The sequence below is a fragment of the Octodon degus genome, unplaced genomic scaffold, assembly GCF_000260255.1.
Source record: "Octodon degus isolate 3935 unplaced genomic scaffold, OctDeg1.0 scaffold00061, whole genome shotgun sequence".
Classification (NCBI taxonomy): Eukaryota; Metazoa; Chordata; class Mammalia; order Rodentia; family Octodontidae; genus Octodon; species Octodon degus.
The window spans coordinates 7,579,105-7,602,678 of NW_004524637.1; the positions used below are offsets into that span (position 1 = coordinate 7,579,105).

The 23,574-nt window shown below is 43.9% G+C and overlaps 1 protein-coding gene across 1 annotated transcript in view; it reads right to left on the bottom strand.

The window, feature by feature from the left end:
• Positions 1-18,550: 18,550 nt before the first annotated feature.
• The window catches only part of Lca5 (LCA5, lebercilin), a 46,503-nt gene continuing 41,479 nt past the window's right edge, over positions 18,551-23,574 (bottom strand). The window contains exons 6-7 of the mRNA XM_004634371.2: positions 22,948-23,080; positions 18,551-21,012 (exon numbers count right to left, since the gene is read on the bottom strand). Coding sequence (XP_004634428.1) covers positions 20,150-21,012; positions 22,948-23,080 — 996 coding nt within the window. The 3' untranslated portion in view covers positions 18,551-20,149. The remainder of the gene's footprint in view (positions 21,013-22,947; positions 23,081-23,574) is intronic.

Genomic DNA, 23,574 nt, shown 5'->3' on the forward strand with positions numbered 1-23,574 from the left:
GGCCTGTCAAGGCAGCTGATCTGCTCTTGTTGGGTGTCTTGGTCTTGATTATAAAAGGGCTTTGTAGCTCCCCTCACAGGGTCATCCGGCTCCATGTGATCTTTTTCCAGACCTGCCACCAGCATTTGAAGTGAGTGGCGGATGTCAGAGTCTGACTGTGTCGACATTTTATTTCACAGCAGGACTCCCCACATGTGTGCACAACTTTCTGGATCTATTTGGTTGAATGTCTTCATATCATTGTTTGGATTCTATAAAAACATCTTTTTTGGGGCTGGTGGGATGACTTGGTGGTCTGGGGTACCTACTTAGAACAAGCTTAGCAAAGCACAGGGACCACGGTTCGATCCCCCAGCACCACATGCCAGCCGGCCCCGCCCCCTGGTGGGCTGAGCTGGCCACACACACACACACACACACACACACACACACACACACATAAATAAATAAAATTTAAAAATCTTTTTCTTGATAAATCTGGCCCGTTTGGCATAATTGACAGTTTTCACTCTGGCTCCCTTTAGGTCTTCCTTGATGCTGTGAAGGACATGGGTCCCTCTTCTCCAGTTGGTTCTCATAGTCCCATTGGGCCTCGGCACTTCTCATCACCATGGGAGCATGTACCCATGGGGTTCCCAGGCCTCGCAGAGTGCTTTGAAGGGCCTCAGTAGGCATTCCCTGCCTGTGCCGTGGAAGCCAGAACCCTCTCTTTTTCTCGCTGATTGAGAGTCTCACTGAGAAGAAACATAACATCTCAGGTCAGTTTATATAGCAAGGTCATTCTTTGAAAGGTCCTAATAGATCCATTAGGGTCATCAGTGAAGTGTCCCAGGTCTCATTTTATTTCCCTTGATTTTCGTAGGTGAAGGGCAGCTCTCTGGCCTCCCTCTGAAGTTGGCATGGAGAGGAAGAAGTTTTGCAGGTAGACCTTAGCAGTCTAAGGATGGCTTCTGCGGGAGGTGGCACAGGGTCCTGATTCACTCCCTCCCAGAGTGTGCACATCCCCTGGGGGTGGGGGCACAACATCTCCAGGAGCACAGGGTCTAAGGGACACTTGGACATACATTCAGGATGATTCCAAAGAGTAAAGCTGAAGACAGAGCTCCTTGCTCCATTTTCCTTACTTGCTGCAAAAGAGATCTAGCGTTATAGTGTTACAGCATTAAAGAGATCTGGCATTACAATCTAGGGAGCCCCCTGGGGTTCCCCAAACCTGATCCTCCAGATGGGAACTGTGCCAAGACCTCAGTACAATAAAGGCACGAGACTTTTTCTTAAGGGGTTGGGGTTCTAATTCCTTCCAGCGTTTGAGAAGACATTCCAAGAGGGAAAGCAATGGAATGGCTGAGGATCCAGCTCCCATCTAGCTGGGGAAGGTGTATCAGTCTTTAGGGTTTGCTGCAGAAACAGATATAACACAAGGTCTGTGAACATATAAGAAATTACAAGACTGGCTTACCCTGGTCAGCCACAGAGTCCAATGAGGAAGCGAGCAGAGGGCACACTGGAGACTGAAGTATTCGGTCCAGGGTCTAGAGCTCACTGCAGTGTTCTGTGCCAGTCCGTATCAGGAGGTCTGGGATGGAAGGCTGAAGGATCCAAGGTGAAGCCAAGGAGTCTGTGCAAGGAGCCAGGAGACAACATTCAAGCTGAAGGCAAAGACCAAGGCTCCCTGGAGAAGGGAAGCCCCGCTGTCCTTCCTCATTTGCCTCATACCATCCAGACCATGAGGCCCCCTACGGTGGGCCCTCTACCCCCTAGGGCTTAGAATTGCTGAGCTGATTTAGTTGTGCTTCTAAACTTCTCAAGCTGACAGTCAACCACTGCAGAAGGGAAAGGAAATAATGGAGGAGAAGAAACCTCTTGCACTTCCTTTGTCTCCCAGCTGGCCAACTGAGGCAGGTCCTCGGCAGGTGGCTTTGTACAGAGCACCTCCTGTTGGTGTCAAGCAGGGTGTCCTCTACCTCAAGGCCCAGCTCTGCTGGAGTCTGGGGCAAAGGAAACTTCCTCTCCTCCTAGAAGGTCTGGGATGTCGGTAGTTTTTCTTATACTCCAGATAACCTTGGCATCTCCACTCATTAAAGATAGAGAATTTGCAAAAGGTTTTCTTCTTAACAGGCTCTCAAAGAGCCAACAAGGCTGAATTATGGAGGCTACTGGGTTTTTGGAAAGAAATTACACAAGACTAAGCCAAACAGGGCTGGGGCAAATCAGGCATTCAGTGGGATTCGGAGAGGGGCATTTCTGCAATACCAATTTGGGAAGAAGAATCAGAGGTCCCTCGCTCAATCTTGTCTCAAGTCTGACTCTACGAAAGAGGGTCCTCAGCAATGGTAGGTTGGTGATGAGTGGATGGCAAGCCAGCTGAATCTTACTTTCAGGTTGTAACCAATAGGATTCAGGGTTCAGTTAGTTGAAACACCCATCATTCAGTGTTCACTGCGACAAAAGACACAGTCTATGGAGCAGAATCCCATTTTACAAATGAAGAATCTAAAGTCTGGCGTCACATAAAGATCTGAAATAGCCTTAAAGGACTCACACCCCAGGGTGGGAGAACCATGTGACCTTCTGCAGCTGTGGACCCCTCTGGTCCCCCCTCCACCAGTGGACACTGAAGATCTCTTCTCAGCACAGGCGTTCCACCGCTAAGCCCTGTGATGGTCAAATTCAAGCCTCTTCCTCCACAGCCAGGGACTACATCTGATCCTCCTGGTAACCTGAGTCTTCTAATACCCAAAGGGGCCCAGCCAGAAGATTTCGTTCTGCTGGACTGCCATGGGGGGGGGTCCTCCCTGGAAAGCAAGCCCCACAGAGGACAGTCCTCCCTAAACATTCCCATTTAGGCTGGGTGTACTGACCATGTCTGGTGGGTTTTGGTGATCTTTCCATTCTGTGGCACAGCCCCCAGTTATGTTGCATCTGATGGGTCTGGGGTCTAGGGGATCCGCAGGCTATTTCCTTTCTACTCCTTAAGGGGGTCTGGCTCTCTAAACTGGCCCTCCCTAAGAGTCCCAACTGTCCCTAAGGGAAGGGCCAGAAGTCACGATCCTGGATCTGATGAACGAGCCAGATGAAGATACACTAAGTGTTTCACACTCTGCCTTTCAGTTGAATGGCGCTCAGCTGAAGCTTTTGCTATAGTTTTGATTATCTCCCTCTGCAATGGGCAGATTTGCCCAATGTTACCTAAAAGGAATCAACATGACCAGGTGATTTTGGCTGCTTCCTTGTGTCTTTTGGGTGAAGCAGACACTGATAGAACTCTAACAGTTATTTCAGAGGCTCATAGTTCTCCCCAGGCCAAGGCATACGTGATAACCCCTAAATGTGCCAGCTGACAAAAGTGAGTTACTGGGGCCAGGGTGATAGCTCAGTGGTCTAAGCGCCTGCCTGGCAAGCTCAAGGACCCAGATTCAATCCCCTGTACCACATGCTGTGCCAGGTCCATCCCCAGACATGCTGAGCCAGCCACTGAGACTGGGTGTGGTGACGCACACCTGTAACCCCAGTGCTGGGAAGGCTAAAACAGGAGGATCACTAGGAATCCAAACTGCATAGCAAGACCCTGTACCGAAGAAGGAGGGGGATAGGGAGGGGGAGGAGAGGGAGGAAGGGGAAGGGGAGGACGGAAGAAGAAAGAAGAAGGAAAAAAGGAGAAGAGCTATTTCTGCTCACCGGGAACTGTTGTTACTGTCCTCCTGGAAGCTTCTGCAAAGGCCAAGGCGATGATCCTGAGAAGGAGGCAACCCCAGTGTCTGGGAAGCGTGTCTGAGGAGTTAGCCCTGCTGAGCAGGAGCCCGCCATCGGAGGACCACAGTACCTCTGAGCGTCAAGCACAGGGCTAAAAGGTGCATTTCCGGGTGTGTTTAGACCAGGGGTCCCGTAGCAGCACTTGTGTGGGGCAAGCAGGATGGAGGAGACCCCCAAATGCAGTTTCTTACAGATGTAGGGGTGACAAGAACCAGATTCTGAACTCCAGAACCCCAAAACTGTAGGGAAGGTGGGTTTGTAATGCTGGCTTTCTGTCCCCTGAGCTAGAGCTCTGGTCTGCTTTGGCTGTGGCTCTGCCATGGCTCTGCTATGGCTCTGCTGTGGCTCTGCTGTGGCTCTGCTGCTTGAAGTCAAGTAGACTCCTGATTGTGGCCAGAGGGTCAGCCGCCTGGCATCAGGGCGTCCTTCCGGGAAGCCCCATCTGGAGCCTGCCCTTCCAGTTTCCCTAATGTCATAAGCGCCGAGCTCTCGGTATGAAATCCTTCCTGTTCAAAATACCCAGCGCGGGTTCTGTTTTCTCCAGTAAGCTCCACATGATCTACAGGGCACCATGGAACGTGAGAGACCCCTAGAAAGTGGCCTGTTGGTGTCTTCATCTCACCAGGAAGAAGGAACTGGCAAAGAAGTTACCAAGGGGAATAAATCTAAGACTGGTTATTCTCTATAAAACTAGCAAGAGAATTAAAATAGATTCACAGTTGGAAAATGATGTGAGCTCTTATAATTCATAACTTGTGATCTCATAGTTCACTCTAAGAAAACTATAAGAGCATGCTTAATTTTGTTTACCTTAATGTTTCCTAAATTTGTTTCTGAATGATAGTCATTATTTAGCAAATGCTAGTTCACTAAATATTGAGAGGAAAGGTATAGTATCAGTGTAACTTACTGAGAAAATATATGACACTTCAAAGGAAAAACTGAAATTTTTATAGCAAAAACAGAAGAAAAGTCAGTAAGCAATGAAACTAATACAGTGCAGTAGAAGTGTAATTCGTAGGGACCAGGGAATGACTCAGTGGAATAAGCGCTTCCCTGGCAAGCGCAAGGGCCTGAGTTCAATCCCCGGTTCTGCCAAGAAAATAAAAAAATAAAGAAGTGTAATTGGTAATGTTTATATTAAATGTAGTACAACTTAATGGAAAGGCCTTGAAAGCATAAACAATATATAATATGAATTAAAACTAATATTTCAACAAAAACTAAGATGTTAGAAAAGGGTAGTGAAGCTAGTATATATGCAAATTTCTGTCTCTTATACCAAGGAGGTCGGCAGATTTGGTTCGTTTTTTACCCTAATAGAAACACTTAGGAGTCTACACCATACCACCCTGAACGCACCCGATCTCGTCTGATCTCGGAAGCTAAGCAGGGTCGGGCCTGGTTAGTACTTGGATAGGAGAAACACTTAGGAAAGAAAATAAATATTTAATGCCAAGGTAATATAAACATACTAGAATTAATAATTTTTAAATCAGAACCAGCGAGATAGCTCAGGGCACTAACGCGCCTGCTTAGGCAAGTGCAGGGACCGAGATTCGATCCTCAGCACTGCATGCCACGCTGGCCGGCCCCTGGTGCCCTCAACCAGCGTCCAAGCTGAATTCCCAGCACCGGGGAGGCTGAAAACGAGGATCACTACTGTAAGTCCGAGCTGCACAGTGAGACCCTGTAATAAATACATTAACTCAAAAGAAAGGAGAATGATTTTTAAATCAATGCAAAAGAAAACCTAACAGAGAAAAAGTCAAGAAATCTAAATATGAGCCACTATTAAACAAAACTTAGTAGTGATAATTATAGATATAAAAAGCACTTATATTGGCTTTTCAAGAAACCTACATATATCTTGGGCTGGGGATACAGCTCAGCAGCATAAGTGCCTGCCTGGCAAATGCAAGGGCCTGAGTTCAATCCCCAGTACCAAAAAACAAAACAAAACAAACAAACAAAAAAAACCCAAAGGGCTTTCAAGAAACCTAGATATATCTTCATGAGAATCGATCAAATAAGGTACAGAAAATATAAGGTAAATCAAGGGCTGTATAAAAATGAGAAATGGAAACCAATCATAAGTAGAGAATATTGATATTATCATCAAAATACAACTCAAGGAAAGAGCGATTCTTTATATCAAACCGGAGGTTGCAAAAATGATGACGTCATGATAAGAGAAAACAATGTGGGGACCCCCATCCCGTACCAGAATGCTAGTGCTGGCTCTGCAGGGGGCGGGGCCTGCAAGGGGGCTCCCCATAGGCCCCGGGAGAACATACTTGGCCAGTCAACTCGGAAACACATCGCTGTGCATCCATAGACTCCCGCTGGCTCTCGGAGTTACCTACCTGAAAACAGGCACTGCATAGACCTCCCTGTATATCGCAGGACGGTCACATTAATATCTGGTTTTGGAGAAATTTAGCTCCTCTCAGGCCACACGCATCCCTCCGGTGAGCCATCAACTGCGTTTTCTGTGTAGACACGAGCTCAAGCCTACCCTCCCTCGCTCACGCTTTCACCCAGCGCTTGGCAATTCTGGGGCGACCACCTCTTCAAGAACTAGCTATTTCCACTCATGGCTCACGCAGCCAGCGTGAAAATCTAGAAAATCTGCTTTGGCTAGAAATATAAGCTGAAATTTCCAGTTTAGTTCGGCATGCGATGACACTCATATTCCATTCCAATCAGATATCCAAGTGTCTTTCTCAATTAGTTTACAAACTGAAACAGGAGAAAGCTGTGGGTAATTAACAACCTCCAGACCTCTGGAATAGGGGCATTAACTGCAATGAAAATACATTATGGTCCTATATGAGAAGAACCGGACAAGCTCAGTCTAACACCCCCAGCTCTTAAGTGAGCAAAGGGACAAAGAGCAGAATAGGGAGATTTGAACAAGAAGAATGTGATAGAAAATAACAATGACATTTATCCTCTCAAAAGCTACTCATGTTTTCATGTATTCATGGAAAATTTTACAAAACTTCATCATATTCTCAGTCTGGAATAGAGTCACAACAAATCTCCAACAGCGACAATTCTGTCTGCCCTATTCTAATTGTAGAAATAAAGTCAGAAATTAACAATGCAGTGCTGTAGTGAAATACAGTTTGAAAAGAATCAGAAATATTAAGCAACCTGCACACTCCTGACAAAGAGAAAATTAAAGTCACAATTTCAGATAATTGGATCAGGTAGCTTGGACTCCCCTCTGATCCAACTACCTCTCTGGCCAGTAGTTTGCACATAGATTACAACGCATGTTGTGAAGACACAAGTTTACTCTGATAGTGAGTGCGCCCAGCATTCTCGGATTCTCTGCCCAGAATTGCAGCAGGCTCAGGCAGCACTGGGAGTCTGAGTAAATTCTTCCCTGTCTGCTGGAAAGACCCTGCCCAGTCCCCCCAGTAGGGGTTCAGGGCGCTCCTGTGACTCAGGGCTCGAGTCTCACGAGGATGCTCCCCTCACTCGTGCTCCCACGGGGTGGGTGGGGTTTCCTCCTCCTTATTTCCTACTCTGGAACCCCTCATTCTCACTTTCTGGGATTACTTTCCAAATCAAGGAACTGCTTGGACACAAACTGTTGTCTCTGGCTCCTTTCCCTTTCCAATTCACACATTGTCCTGGGAAGCAGCCCTCGCGTGGTGTCCAGAGCCCAGGTAGCGCTAATCAGATGGCAATGAGGCCTCGTTGCGGAGTTGTCCGGGGCCCTACCTTGATTGCCCACCCGCACTGACTATATTTAACTACAGAATTCAGACTCCAGTATGTTCACAAGACAGCGCCGGAGCGGAGTGCAAAATGTTCTATGCCTTGGTATTATGGAAATTATAAGACTACTAAAAATTGGGAAGCAAGGGGAAAAGAAATAAATTGGTTCCTAAGAGTTGAGAGAGATAATATTGTCAAGTAAAATGTTTGGGAAAACACAGTCTCATTTTCAACACTGCTGGCTAGAGAACTAATAGAAACTGCACCATCTGAGATAATAGAAGGGACTAGAATGAAAGATGCAGATTTTTCCTAATATCAAAAGAGTACACACAGGCAGAGAAAACAAAGACACTTTTTAAGCTGCTGATCCAGAAAGATTAAAAGTAGGCAAATGCCCTTCAAAAGATAAGACCAAGATCTTAACTTTGAAAAAAGATGGAGGCAGTGAGATCGCTCAGCAGACTAAGCACCTGCTTAGGCAAGCACAGGGACCAGGGTTCAATCCCTGGCACTGCATGCCTCACTGGCCCCGGCTCTGAGTCAGCCACCAAGTCCGGGTGTGGTGGTGCATGCTGGTAATCCCAGCACTAGGGAGGCTGATAAATAGGAAGAGCACTATGAGTCTGTGTAGTGAGACCCTGTACCAAATACATGAAAAAAAAACCATCCTGAGGCTATGTTTTACAAAAGAGGTGGAATTCACACTAGAAAGCAGTGCATAATGTATAAAGTGCTTTCCTTAAAGCTAGGAATGCAGCTCACCCTGAGGCTATAATTATAAATCTTTTGTGCATCAAATAACACTTGAATGCTCTGAGAAATTACAGGACCTATATGAAGAAATAGAAACACAGTTTATTAATATAATTCACGTTATTAGACCTAAGGAGACAAGAATAAAATTCTATGTATAGTCACCAAAAATTCTTTTGAAAAAAATCACTGAACAGCTATTATACTGAAGTAAACGGGGAGAAGTATGTGTTCTCTTCACAGAATAAAATAAATCTATCTCAGCCCCGAAGTGCTTAACCGTGCTGAAAGGAAAACATGTCTACAAAATTATGTCAAGGTAATTATAACTTGTATACTGGGAAAAGAAAACCCAACACAATTAATGAACAGATAAAAATGACAGATGTCAAATGGAAATAGTTAAAACTTTTATTATCAAAATGATTGCCTACTTGAAAAACTGAAAAAATAGTTGTCATATATACAAATATTAACCACATAAAAGATGATAAAAAACTACATTTGTAGTGCCTCCAAAAAAACATCAAAAGCCTAGGAATAAATTTACCAAGAAATGTACAAGAATATTAAGAAATAATAATGCGAATTTAAAGTTTACTGAAGAATGGAACCAGTGAAACCATATACTTTATTCTGAGATTGATAGACCAAATATTATAAAAGCATTTAGTATAATTTTAATATAAATACTAAAAAGTTATTTTTAAAGGCTGAACAAGTCATTCTAAATTTTTTAAAGTGCATGTATATGTGTAAAAAACCCTTGAGATTACTGGGTATAGTCTAGTGCTACTAGACCTAAAATATATTTTACAACTAGAGTAGGGTAGTAAAAGGCTTATGGATAGAACTGAATTCAACAGTAAACTCAAATGCATATGGTAATTTAGCACATGATAGAAGTGGAATTTGGAATCCAATTCAAAAATAGACTTTTTAATAAATAACGTTAGAACAATTGGATAGCCACGTGAAAACAAAGCTGTATCTCACTGCGTATAAAAGGCAGTAGAAAATGAAAACTTGCAAAATGTTGATGAAAACAAACAAATTCTTGAAAAGCTCTAGAATAACTGATAAATTCGACATAAAAATTAATAAGTGTGTGTGGTAGAAACAAAAGTGGAATTCACAGAGGAAGGACAAGTGGGGGGAGCTTTTAAGGCATATTGTAGATAACTAATCTAATATATTAATGAAGGCTGGAAATAAATATTAATAAGTATAAAACAGGAAGTTCAGAAACATACGGCTCTTCAAGACACTCAAACTTAGTAAGGAAAACGCATGTTCCTCACCAGCACTAACAAGTCTATCAGGAGGGTGTAAAGCACATTGATGAACGTGTAAATAGGTTAAAATTATGCAGGATAATCTGGTAGGGTCTGTTAAAGCAAAGGACAGCCCTCTGTGCCAGCAATTCCACTTCCAGGAACTGGTCCCACAGACGAGCTTTCGTGTGCGTGCTCTTCACGCGGGGAGGCGTTATCTGTACAGCAGAGACGGAGGGCAAGCCCAGTGTTGGGAGGAGGAGGAGCTAAAATAGAGATGTGTGCGTAATTTCCATGTATTTATGGGGGGTTGTGGTTTCTTTTGTCATTTATTTCCAGTTTCATTGCACTGTGCTCAGATAATATGCATGGAATAGTTTCTATTTTCTTGCATAGACTTAAGCCTGACCTGTGGACTACTATGTAGTCTATTTTAGAAAACATCCCACGTGCAACTGAAAAAAAAGTATATCGAGCTGTGGTTGGGTGGACCACTCTGTGTATGTCCACCAAGTCCATTTGTTCCAAGCTCTGGTTCAGTTCTGCCACTTCTTTGCTAAGTTTTTGTCTGCTTGACCTATCTTTTGAGGATAAGTGGGTGTTAAGATATCCTGTTAAGAATGTGGTATTGGATATTGGATTTTTCTTGTCCATTAAGATTTGTCTTATATAGTTGGGTGCTCCCATGTTTGGTGCATACATATTTATGTTACCTCTTCCTCTTGAATTTTTCCCTAACCAGTATATAGTGGCCTTCTGTATTTCATTTTGATTATTCTTGGTTTGAAGTTGAGACTGTCTGCAAACAGGATTGCTACCCCTGCTTTTATCTGTATATACAAAATAGCTAGGATAGATATATGGCTACTTTCTCTTAGTTCAATAAGATTTGTACTAATAGTGTTTAGACAAGATATCATGTCTGCATCTTGTACTATGAATAACTACTACAAAGACAATATGCAATGTATTAATTATTGTAACTCTCCTACTAACCTGTTCTGAAACTGTCTCATTGCTATTTCTTTCTCAATAGAATTAATTTTTAAAAAATAGAGATGTGAGGAATGACCTCTGCAGGGCATGTGAGATGAGGACTAGAAAAACAGGACTGCAACAGCACAAGGGGTAGTCAGGAACGCTTGGAACTACCCAAGGACATCCTGTGTTTGTGTCCTTGCTCCCAGATGCAGCAGGATCTCACGTATAGCTTAAACATTAACCTTAGGCACACAGGATAAGATTTCATTTTGATAACTAAAAGTAACCTAAAGGCTGAGACTCAATACAAAAACATACAGACTGAAGGCAGCGCGACACCCTTCTGCTTGAGCCCTCGCTTTGCTTGTATTGAGCGTCGTGTGTCTTTGTTTGTGGCCAGCGCCAGGGAGTCTTTCCCAACATCCCAATGCACATCCACAGAGAGCAGTAGATGAACTCTGAAGTGTCCATGAACATGAGATAGCAAGAAGGTACTTTGAAAAGTAAAACACTTTTTAAACAGTGACATGAAAGACCACTGATTGTACCGCCTTCCTAGGGCTACCTTGCCTACTATGGACTGAGTGGTTTTGAAACAACAGAAATCTCCTCACAGTTTGAGATACAAAGCTTTAAATCAAGTCATCAGTAGCAGCACATGACCTCTAAATGTGCTGGGAAGGATCTTCCCCCTTATCTCTTAGCTTCTGGCATTTGCTGGCAACCCTTGGCATTCCGTGGCTTGTAGATACCACGTCAAACTTCCTGTGGCATTCGCCCCTAAATTAATGGTTAAGTAACCAGGTGACATGGTGGGCCAAGACGACCCACACAACTACCCAGCATGATGAGAAATGCATTCAGTGAAAAATAAATCCAAGTACAAAACAAGGAGTAAAGTATGCTACTTCTTACTTACCAGAGGAGGAAGGAAAATTCACAATGTACTTGCAAATGCTGTGGAAGGATTCTTGGGAAACCAGTGAAAAGAGTTTAACTACATATAGATACATTTTTAATGGGTTAGATTTGAAATGAGAAATAAGAATTTACTGTATACTGTTTTATATAAATTTATTTAATGAATCATGCAATATATTAACTAGGCAGTGTGTTTAATTTTTTTTTTTAAAAAAATGCAATTGTGAAATCTGTGAGTTAGTCACAGAAAAGATTAGAACAGGATACAATGTCCAGAAATACACACACACACACACACACACACACACACACACTCCCTCAAAGGCCTTCAAATTGGTTAGTAGACCTGAATGTTAAATTTTATATTCTTCTGCTTATCTGCATTGTCTATTTCTTCCCTGAGTCCATCTCTCCTGTGACAGCAGAAAAACAATTTCAATTGTTTTTCTTTAATCCCTTTAATACATTTTAGCAGAGGCAAATAATTAAGGACCAAAGCTTTCTGAACATAAAAGAATTCCTCTCCTTCCTAAAGTGTTCAAAAACTGATAGCATCTCCTATTTAAAAGAGGAAAAGATAGAAACTTCATTACAGGCCTTATAAAACTCAGAATTAAAAATGCAAAATGCTTTTTAGTGAAATCACGTCCAAGATGGAAGCTGGATGACATATTTCCCATGCTAGCCTTGGCTACATCCACTCTGTGACACACTGAGTAACCTTGCCTCGAGGCATGGCTATAGAACCCAAGTACGTGTGACCGACCCCACACTGGTATCTCTGGCTGCCGCCGACCCCACTCTGGCGTCTCTGGCCGGCACTTCTCTTCTGTTTGCTGGGAAGCTCGGCACAGGGGTCCCGCAGCAAACTCAGAACATGCCTTGAGCTGCAGCTGCTCAGGATGCCTCCCTGGGCTCCTGCCTCAATGTCATGGTCACCTCCCCAGCTATGAGGGCCTCTCCCATCCTCTCATGTCCAGCTGACTGATCACAAGGGCTGTCAAGATAGCTCTGCAGTTCATTTATGTAGGATAGTCCTGCGGACTCTTTGTCATTTATCTGCAAATCCCTGAGCGGTTTAATCTATCTTCCACCTTAGTACAAAAGCAACTATTCTAAAATGAAAACCTTGTCACATTGTCATCTAAAAATCCTTTCATGACTTCTGGTAATTGCCACACACACACACACACACACACACACACACACCCTTGCTGAATGAGCAAATAGACCAATGGATGACTGCGGCGTGGGCAGTGAGCAGATCCAGATCCGGTTATTCCTTTCTCCTACACATGGCTATTTGCCTTCTCACCAGCCCTAACACAACTGTGAGAGGGGAAATGCCACACAGGTCAAGCCATTGCTAGTTCTGATCCTCGAACGACTGTCCACATCAAACCAAACTATTACAGACAGACTTCTATCTTGCTTTGTAAGAAGCTTAAGTCTTATTAAATCAACCAGGGGCAATGGTTCCAATTTTTATGCAGCTTTGGAATCAAACACACCAATAAGTAAAAATGGAGCAATTGCAACAGGATTTTGCAGGCACAATGAAGATGTATTTCCCAGTGGCAAATTAAAATTCAGAATCTTCAGCTTCAAATCCGTATACATTGGGCAACCCAAAGAAAATATTTTCCTAACATAAAGACGAGTAATTCTTATCCACTAAATTACTATTCCAAACACATTCTGTGTAACATACTTCAGCACATTTCTGTAATACAAAGAGCATTCGGAAATATATATTTGGCAATCATCATGTGATACATTTAAATGTAATCCTGACCTGTATTTCTATGAATGAATAAAAGCATTACTTAAGCAATGTGGCTTTTGCAGTTAATCAAGGGAACTGTCTCTTTAAGAGTATCCTAGCAACCTCTCAGCAGTGAAGGAAAAACTCAACCGATAATGTGCCCCGGCTTAATTATGCTGCTGGACTCCATCAAACTTCGCAGCTAATCAAAGATTCTTAAAAACAGAAACAGAAATTAAGCTATAGCAGAAAATGAGAATGACTGGTGGGAAAGATAAAGGAGAAAATCTAACTCAATGAGGAGTTTTTAGAGCATGTTTATAAATAATGCGTAGTGGGGAGACTGACAAAGTGATTTCAGTGCAAGTGTCAATGACTACATTAATTAGTCTACGAGACTGCTAGTCCTCTGGCCAGAGGGTCACCAGGGTAATCACAGTTTTATAAATATCTTCGCAATGTGCAGCCCAACGCTTTCACTGGCCTGCAGAGGTGACTTTCCAGTACATGTTTAGAAAGAGAGCTGATCTTATGATGACGGCCACTGTCCCATCACAACGTTATGCTTACTGGGACTGTTTGCCCAGTATCCACGAAAACAGGTTTGTTCAAAATGTGTTTCATCAGTGTGTGTTTGATTTTGTAATAGACCCCAAAATTCAGGAAGCCAAAGACAGACATATGGAAACTCTGTATTGCAAACAAAGTGTAAACTTACACAAACATAATGGACTTTATGTGGCAACCCCCCCACCCCGTGTACGTACAAATTCTTATTTATGCACATCTGTCTTCACAGATGCTGAGCAAAGTATACATGAGAAATTGAAACACTTAGTTCTGTTTTACTTTTACTTAAAATATTCCCTATGTATGGATAATTTTAAAATTTCCTAAATCTCCAGCACGGAAACTTCTTACCCAGGCCGTTAATACATGCATGTACATATATACTGCTTTTCCCTCCAACATTTGAAAATCTGAAATTTGAAGAGTCAATGCTGAAATCAAATGCATACTCACACACAATGTCAAATTTATGTTTTGAAGGGTTTTTTTTGTTTTTTTTTTTTTTAAGTTAGGGGAGTATAGCCCATACGGAATGAATGCCATGTTAACTACTGGGTCTTATTGGTTCTGTTTGTTTTGATGGAGTTCCTCTTTCCTAACTAGTTCCAAATTTCTGACACATTAGCCACAGAGAATTGCCATTCAAAGACTGCAGTTTGGTTACAGCCATTAAAAAGGTAGTGGTCTTTTTTTCCTGCAGTAAGAAGTGTGAAATTTGAATATGTGAAGTGATGATTTGAATATGCAAAGTCCCACAGGCAGCCCTTTCTGTGAACTATAGAAGCTCCCCCCCACCAACCAGGGATTGAACTCAGGCCCTTGTGCTTGCTAGGGAAGCGCTTATTCCACTGAGCCATCTCCCTGGCACTGTGAACTATAAACAGGATCCTTTACCCCACTTGTCTTTAGAAAGTACTTCTCCAACCTGAGTGGCATCCACACCCCTGAGGCTCTCGTTCATATGGATTGCTGGTCTATGCTCAAAAAGTTTCTGATTTAGTAAGTGTAGAAAGATGGAGCCTGAGAACTGGCATTTCTACCAAGCTCTTAGGGAACACTGCTGTACCTCTGGGACACATGCTTTGAGAAATACTATCTAAAAGGAGATAGAAAATTGTGATGCTGAATCTATTTCTCAATATGTGGCAGTGTTGTCCAAGCCACTGTTGCCTGCCCATCCTATTATAATAAATCTAGATTTCAGAGTCAGGGGCTGCATTGTTCCACCTTCGAGACCCAGATCACTGTGTGATGCAGTTAACATGAACAGATCTTGCTAGATTGTTTGGTTCCCAGAATCAAACTCAGGACCTTGTGCTTGCCAGGCAAGCACTTGTGCCACTGAGCGGTATCCCTCAGCCCTGTTTGGTTCCAGTGATTCTATTTCTCTATTGAAAATTATTTTTTTGGTAATTTTTAGTTATTTTTTAAAATTTTATTGAGAAACAAATAGCAATGAGACAGTTTCAAAACTGATTAGTAGGACAGTTTCAATAATTAATACATTGCATATTGTTGTCTTCTTAGTGGTTATTCATTGTACAAGATGCAGACATGATTAGGTAAAAAATGAAGCCTTGTACGGAAGCTCCTCTGTAAGTGCTTAAGGAGGGTGCATAGTGCAGATAGTGCCTTGGTGAGAAGCAAATACTGAAGCAAATTCAAGACTGAGGGAGAAAGGTGTTAGAGAAGAAAGACCAGCAAATTTTTGTTTCTCGTCATATTGAGAAGTTTTCAGTATTCATGACTGCCTATGTACGGTAACTCTTGGGTTCTTTATTATCAGTTTTAAAAGACAATCTGACACCTATGATGTACCGTTATAGATTGTGTGAAAAGCGCACCTGTCCAGAGTCAATGTCAACTGGGCAGGAAATCTGAAATTTGATATTCAGGTCAGCTGAAGAAAGAACACACTGGCTTTTCAGGAAGGCGCCCTCCGCCAGCGGGGAGGATTCGTCCGGAATTCTAAAACCTGGCCTTCAACCCACAGTCCTGGCCCCTGATCGGTATCTCGTGCTCCTCCATGGAAACAGCCAGTGAAGCACAGCCATGTGCGGAGAACCACTCCTCCTGTAGGCTGCACGCAGGCCAAAGCAGCAGGCAGAGCGCACTCAAGCCAAGCCTATGACCTCTGCGTGTCCGCGGTTGAGAGTCACTTCAGTCTAGGGGTGCAGGTGATGGGAAAGAAAGGACATGTTCGTTCCAGACTGACAAGTTTCTATTAAAGAAGTCTGGGGTGTTACAGGAGCTCATGTATAAATGCTGAATAAATGTTTCCCCTCTATGGATGCACCTTATGTTATTCACGTACTTCCGTCTCTCAGAAATGTGTCACCATAATCCTCACGACTTGGAAGATGGAATCAGCCCCACTTCACATCTGAGAGACCGCAAGAAAAGCTAACTTGACCCAAATTGTAAAAAGAAGTGGCGCATCTGGACCCTTTCCTGACTCCAAAGCCAGGTGTTGTTTCTACAGACATTGTCCTTTCCTGTACCTGATTTTTTAAACTCAGATTGAGCATGCCCATTGGCTATGAATATGTAGTTCACAAATGTAACATTCCACGCAGGAGGATGTGTTTCGGGGTCTCGAACCCTTTCGGGGCGCTCTAACCCTTGCACAGCCGTCCTCCTGCTGCAGCTCACCTGCAGCGCCCAGCGACTCCTGCAGCGAGCACGCACAGCGGTCCTGGGTCCTGTTAGCAGCGCCTGGAAGGCTGTTTCCGTGAGAACCGAGGCGCACACCTCCTGGGACACGAGGACCTGTGCTTCGCCACAGCAGTCCCGCTGGCTTCCTGGAGGCGAGGGAGGACAGCCCATCCCTGCCCACGGGCCGGTCCCCAGGGCGGGCAGCTGGCGTAGCTGAGCCACGGTTAAGCCTTTGTGGTGGCTGGTGGCGGTGCCAGTTGAAGGGGACACGTGGGCTTGTGGCTGTCGACTGCTTTCGCCAAGAGCGAGGTTTACTGGAAACGGAGACCCTGCGAGGCTGCGGGTGGACGGAACTCGCGTTCCTGACCTACCGTCTGGGTCAGCCGCTCCCCTGAGCTTTTCTTATTTTGCAGAAGACAGTTTGGATCCATGAAAACGGTAGCACAAAACCCCAAAATACAGTAATTTCTTACAGTGAGACTGATGAATGCAATTTATATACTCTACCATTTATGTATCTGATTAAAAACTTTAAAACGGGAGTTATAAAGTATCAGATACCTTCAAGAGGGTTTGTGAGAAATTAAGGAGCCAGAACACAGAAAACCAACAGCTGCTATTTGGGGGTAGCCAGTGAGCTTATCTACCCTCTCCCTTTCTTGATGTATTTTTCCCCCTAGAAAAACAAAGCAGTTGATATTTAAATGCTTTTTGTTGTTGTTGGGTGGTACCAGGGATTGAACTCAGGACCTTGCACTTGCCAGGCAAGTACTAATTCCACTGAGCTATCTCCCTGGCCCCATATTCATTCTCGTTGTATCAACTAAACACGTGGACTGCCACGAGACTGCTCTCTCATCAGCCTGCTCTTAGCAAAGGAGGCATGGAGGGGTCTGCAGATTAACTGAGGATGCTCATACCCTCGAGGGGACACAGCAGTCCTTTCTTCCCAGATTCTGTTTCCTCGTTGCCGTCAACTTCTCCCCTCTCCTTGTCACTGAATCTATCTTCAGAAAACCCTTCTGGAGTTGTTTCTCTCCCCTTCTGTGGAAAAGCTTATAAATTTCACAGCACATTTAATACTGAGTGCTGTACTAAGTGCAGACCTAAGAGGCACAGTGGTTTTAGCACAGATATTTAGAAAATGGAGGCTTAGAAACTTCTGCTTGTCTTTTAGATAGTATTATGCCCACGGATCATGTATAACTTCGCTCTACTTTGTCAACTCTTTTTTTTTTTTTTTTTTTTTTTTCAGAACCGGGGATTGAACTCAGGCCCTTGCGCTTGAGTCAGGGAAGCACTTATTCCACTGAGCCATCTCCCTAGCCCTTCAACTCTGTCTTAAAACAAAGCCCTAATTATCCACGGTGGTCGCCGGGGTGTTTACTGAGTGCTTCTTACGTGCCAGGCACCCTGCCAAGCAACACCCTGGCACTGTCTCCTCTTGCACAGCCAGGGCGAGAGGGGCTCGGAAGGTCAGTCCCAGCCGAGGCCCTGGACCCCGGCCGGCCCCCCAGGAAGCAGCGGGAGGGCAGGGGCGGCTGCCCACTTGAGCGGGGAACCTGGGCTTTAAGGAAACACCCCAAGTGTACAGAAGAGCACTTGGGGTGACGGGCAGGTCCGTGCAGCAGAAGTCAGCAGTGCTCCGCTCCTCGGTAGCCAGCCCTGGTGCCTCCTGCGAGCCTAAAGGTTCATGCGTCACCAGGATCTGGATTTACTGCTCGGCAGGCAGGTTTGCACTCCCGACCCAGCTCCCGGCGGGGGCAGCGGACACGTCACGTACCAGAGGGGACCCTGATCCAGGAGAGAAGACCAGAAAAACAGCGAGTCGCACAGCAGGTCTGTATATGTGGCTCGCTTCCATCTTTCTCACCCTCCCTTTTTATTGTGAGCAATACTTAGATTAGGACGGGTGCTAAGGGCGGAAAGATTAATGAAAACTCTAATTATTGCCTGGGATTAGCACACTGTCTAACCTGACTCCAAGCACATTCATTTAATTCGACTAAGAATACCAGATACAAAAAAGATGAATAATTAAATAGAAATTTATCCTGCAGATACATTATATTTTTCTAAGAAACCCAGTTACTATCCAAAGCAAGAGTCAGTGTTTTAAAATTTTTATTAATGAGTTCTGAGTACAAATAAATTTAAATTAACTTTAGAAAAATGATTCACTGAGGTTTATTCATTAAAAAACCTGTTCTGCACATGTACATCTCCAATTTTAATAACATCATAATGCTTTTATGCCGGTAACTTAATTTTAGCTTTTAATAATTCTGTCTGTTGCATCTGGATAAAGATACCTTATCAGGTAGAAAAAAAGCAACTAATTAAATATCCTGAATAAAAAACTTGTCTATAAACTCTTATTAAAGCATTTAAAATAAAACTTCAAACAGAATAGTTTTGACCAAAAATTAGCAGTTTAAATGAAACATATTTAAAAAATATTTGTATTACAAATTTTATATATATATATTAGAATCATTGTAACATAGTAAATATCATATATAAAAATCTCTTTAAGAAAAAATTTTAATATTAGCACTTAGGGGAGATTATGCCCAATTATAAGTAACACAATTTAGACAATGATAGATGGTACATTTTTTAAAGACCTAGCCACCTAAGTCTTATCAAATAGTTGTAGAATGACATTCATGAATAAGTTTCTATAACGACTCTTCTCAGTGTGTATGCTCGGCCTCAGAAATCATACAATGAAGAAAGATACGGTGACTTCTTGGAAAACGCCACTCAGTTCAGAGTAAGCGCCTAGCTGGTGGTTTTATTCTCCTAGACATACAATGTCCTCCACGTGGCACTGTAGCGGTTTTCTCCTGGCTGGTGACAAGCACTCCTGGCGCACTCCTTTCTGACTGAGGTAAACTATAGACCTCTAAAGAAAACCGCTGCATTTCAACAGAACTGTGTCCACTCTGCTCAGCAGGGCAGGAGCTCCGTTCTAGACTTTTATCCCAAGTGGCATTAGAACAAGTCCTACAAGTCCAACAGTATTACCCTTTGTTTCTTTAGTGTGAGGGCAAATTCAGTCTTAAAGCTGCAGATTCAAATTTCCAAACAGGGACAAAAGTAGGAATACATGTGACTTCCAGTGAAGTATAACCTCCCCATCAGCTGGTTTAGGAGGAAAAAAATATTAATTAGTTAAAAGGTCAAAATGAAGGTTGAGACACCTCTGCAGTGGGGAAGTTTCACTGGCTTGGCAATCTCCCGGGGAATTGGAGTCCAGCGCTCTGGAGTGGCTGGTCGGGTCCTGGAAGGGTGACTTGGGGTCTGCATCTGACTCCCCCACCCTGCCTATTTTCCTGCTCCACCCTCTGGCTGCTGTGGATTAAGCAACTCCCCCTACCCTTCCACCTGATGTCGCTACCCTGGAGCCATCTGACCATGGACTGAATCCCCTGCACCGTAAGCCATGAGCCCATTTAATCCTGCTCCTCCTCCAGGATGCAGGTGCTGGGTGCTGGGTCTCAGCAGCAGGAAAGCTGACTACCATATCTTTATATTTGGTTTCATTAAAAAAAAAAAAAAAGCCTGCTCCATTCTTGGTTAACAAGATGCCTAGTGCAGATATGCTGTTTCTTTTCAGTTGAGCTACTAAAAATCATTTTTAATAAGGACTTTTTAACATTAAAAAGTCTCAATTTTTATAATAAATACTAACATATTTTAATATTTACAGTCAGAGAAAGATGCCAACTCTGGCCAGTCATCTCAGGGCCACTTCTTCAATGTCATCTTCGACAGAACCAACCACTTTTACTGCTGTCTTGTTGTCTGCAGGTTTTAATTGCTGTTTATTTGTATTAAAACTTCTTCCTTCCCCAAGGAAAAAGTCTTCGTCTTCATCGTGTTCCCGGTCTCTACTGCTTTTAACCTTATCACCAGGGAGGACATTTGGAGGATCGCTGCCTCCTCTGCTGGCAGCCATGGGACCTGTGTCACTGCCCTTGGAGGAGAAGGCACTGCCGCCATCGGAGCCAAACAGCTGCGCCATCAGGTTGGCTTTCTTCTCTTTTCTTGCAGTTAAATCGATAGTGTCTTTACTGAGAGGGTCTACACTGGGTTTTGGAAAGTCACGAAGGCCACTTTTTTGCCTAAGTGGGTTTGCCTTGCCTGAGGTTTTTGCAAATGAAGGCACATAGCTACCAAATGAAAGCTTGCTTGGAGAGGCTGGAGCTCGAAGCGTCCCTGGATTCTGGCCTTCTCCCTTGGGAAGTACAACACTTCTGTCTCCCAAGGGGTGCCCATTGGACAACCTCTCTGGGGATTCGGAGAACGTGTGCGCTTTGGGGCTGTTCTCTGAGTGCAGTTTTGATTCCGAATCGGGTATTAGTGGCAAAGGAGGGTATTTCAGCTTCCAGGGATCTTGGAGCTCTCTGTCAATCTCACTCAGCTTAGCAAGCAGCATTTCAGTCTTAAGTCTTTCCTCTTCTTCTTTCAATTTATCAATATTTTGAATTTGATACATTCCCAACTGGTACCTTCCAGTTTCCAGTTCAGGCTTTTCTTCTCTCTCAAGTAAAGATGTCTTTTCTTTTTGCTTTTTATCAAGTTCTTCTCCTTCCCATTCTGTATGAAATCAAATTTTGAAAATAAGATTTTATAGCAGCTAGTATTTTTAAATAGGAAAATTCAATTACCATGTTCTACAAAGCAATAATTTTCATCTAATGTGGGTATTAGTACAGTAAGATGATCATAAAATTTCATCTTTATACTAAGTAGCTGGAATTAGGGAATACTATACTGAATTTAAGATTTACATTTATAGAAAACGTTTTGTCTTCAAAGTATGGATAAGAAAGGCTATTTTCATAATAAATATAATGCTATCCACTTCATAGAGGTTGGTGAGACGGTGGATAAAGACTGTTACAATTAAAAATAAGCCCTGTGTGCCATCTCCTTAACAAGGCACATTGTTTTTTGTTTTGTTTTGTTGCGGTACTGGGGATCGAACTCAGGACCTTGCCAGGCAGGTGCTTATGCTGCTGAGCCATCTCCCCAGCCTGATACATCACTTATTCTGATAGCACGTGCACTAAGACTCAAGTTTGGACAAAGCCCAAATGAAGAATATTCTGCTTTTAAAAATGGATTCCTAAGGCCGGCCAAATAGCTCAGTGGATTAAAGTGCCTGCTTAGGCAGATTCAGGGACCAGGTTCGATCCCTGGTGTGGCGTGGCGTGCAGGTCCCACCCCCGAGGCCTGCTGAGACGGCGATTGAGACTAGGCGTGGTGGCGCGCGCCTGTCATCCCAGCGCTGGGGAGGCTAAAAACACAAGGAAGATCACTATGAGTCTGAGCTGTGTAGTGAGACCCTGTACCAAATACATAAATTGGGAAGAAAGGAAAAAAAAAAAAAAAAAAAAAAAAAAAAAAAAAAATATATATATATATATATATATATATATATATATATGGACAGTAGAGTACATGGAGTAAACGTGTGCTTTATTACTTGCTGGATTTCCTGGGATTGAAAACTACACTGGCACGTCCTCGTGTGGGGCAAGTCCACATGCGAGTACTGAAGGGATAAACTTCGGATATACGATTCACTCTTAGATTATTGTTTTTGCCACTTTTCTCTGTGAATTCCCAAATGGAAATGTTTGCATACACAAAACCACACAAGTGTGACCATCTTAACAGGAGGCCTGCGGCCTCTCGGCTGCCCAGAAGCCTCTCCGCGTAATTCCGGCGGACAGCATGCCAGTGTGAGGAGGGCAGCGTGGGCGACAGGCTCCTGCGGCTCGCGTCCTCGCCCTGCGACCTGGGAGCAGCCGACCCAGGCCCGAGCCCTCTACTTTCTACTCTGACCTGCGAGCGCGCCTACGTCACAGCCGCGCTGCATGCACGCACGCACGCTGCACGCATGCGTCAGGCCCTCGTGCTCCAGGAGGCTGGCTGGAAGAAAGAAAAAGGCTTCCTCCAGGCGACAGTGCGCGCCCCTGCCCGCGTCTCTGTGGTGTTTTATCCAGGTAAAAATGAACTTATTCTTAAACTTTATTTCCAGGGTCTGAACCTGCGTGGGTTGGTTCACAGCTTTTCACACTAATGGTTCAACACATGAGAGTTTATTTATTTTATAACTTAAGATTAAAGAAAAGCAAACATAATTGATTTTTTTCACACTTTCTCAGGCCTAGAGAGCGTCAAGTCCAAGCCGAGAGAGTGACTTCCACGTGTTTCTCTCTCACGTTGTAGCTAACCCTCACAAGAATGTCCTTTTTCCTTTTCATCGCAGCCTGCATCAGACGCATTCCTGAAGCCACCTTCTGCGCTCTCCCTCTGCCTCCCCGCCGCCTCGGGCTGCCACCGCGGCCTTCCCTCAGGGCACCTCTCAAATGCTTGCGACTTGGGACACCAGCTCTGCCCCCATGCCGGCCCCTGTTCTGCAGCGCCAGCTCAGTCCTGCGGGCGGTAGCCGCCGGGGGACCCTGACTCAGTCTTTAGCAAAGGGCAGGGCTCCTCGGCGGCGCGGGCCGGCGCTTCTCTTACCGTCCTCCCGCTTCTCAGCCCCCCGCGTTGCAGTGTGCGGGCCTTCATCTTGAACACTGGGTTCTGCCTTTTCCACAGCCAGGCTGAGAATCCGTGCGTCTCTGTGCCCATCATACTCTTGGGATTCCAGGTCCTACAACACATTTTTAACATGCAAATTTAAAAGGGGAAAATACTATTCAAATATTACAAAGTTATCTTCCAGCCGGGTGTGGTGGCACACACCTGTAATCCCAGTATTCAGGAGGGTGAGGCAGGAGGATCACTGCAAGTTTGAGACCAGCCTGGGCTACAAACTGAGCTCAAGACTGATCTGAACTGCACAGCTAAATCTTGTCTCAAAGAGAGAGAGAGAAAATTACCTTTCATTAAGCATGAGGACTAGTTAGAAATTCAACCGCAAGTTACCATGCTTCAAAAACACACAGGATTATTTCTTTCTTTGGTTATAATTTCCAAGAAACTATGTCAAAATCAGTACAATTGAAGTAAAGCCAACAGCGTTTGTGAAATTCTGAAGCTGCACAAGTACAGTTGCTTTGTACATTTCACAGTGAAAGGTGATTAATTCAGCTGACTAGAAATGACTATCAAGCGCTTGTGGTGGCTGCCTGTGGTGTTGCTGAA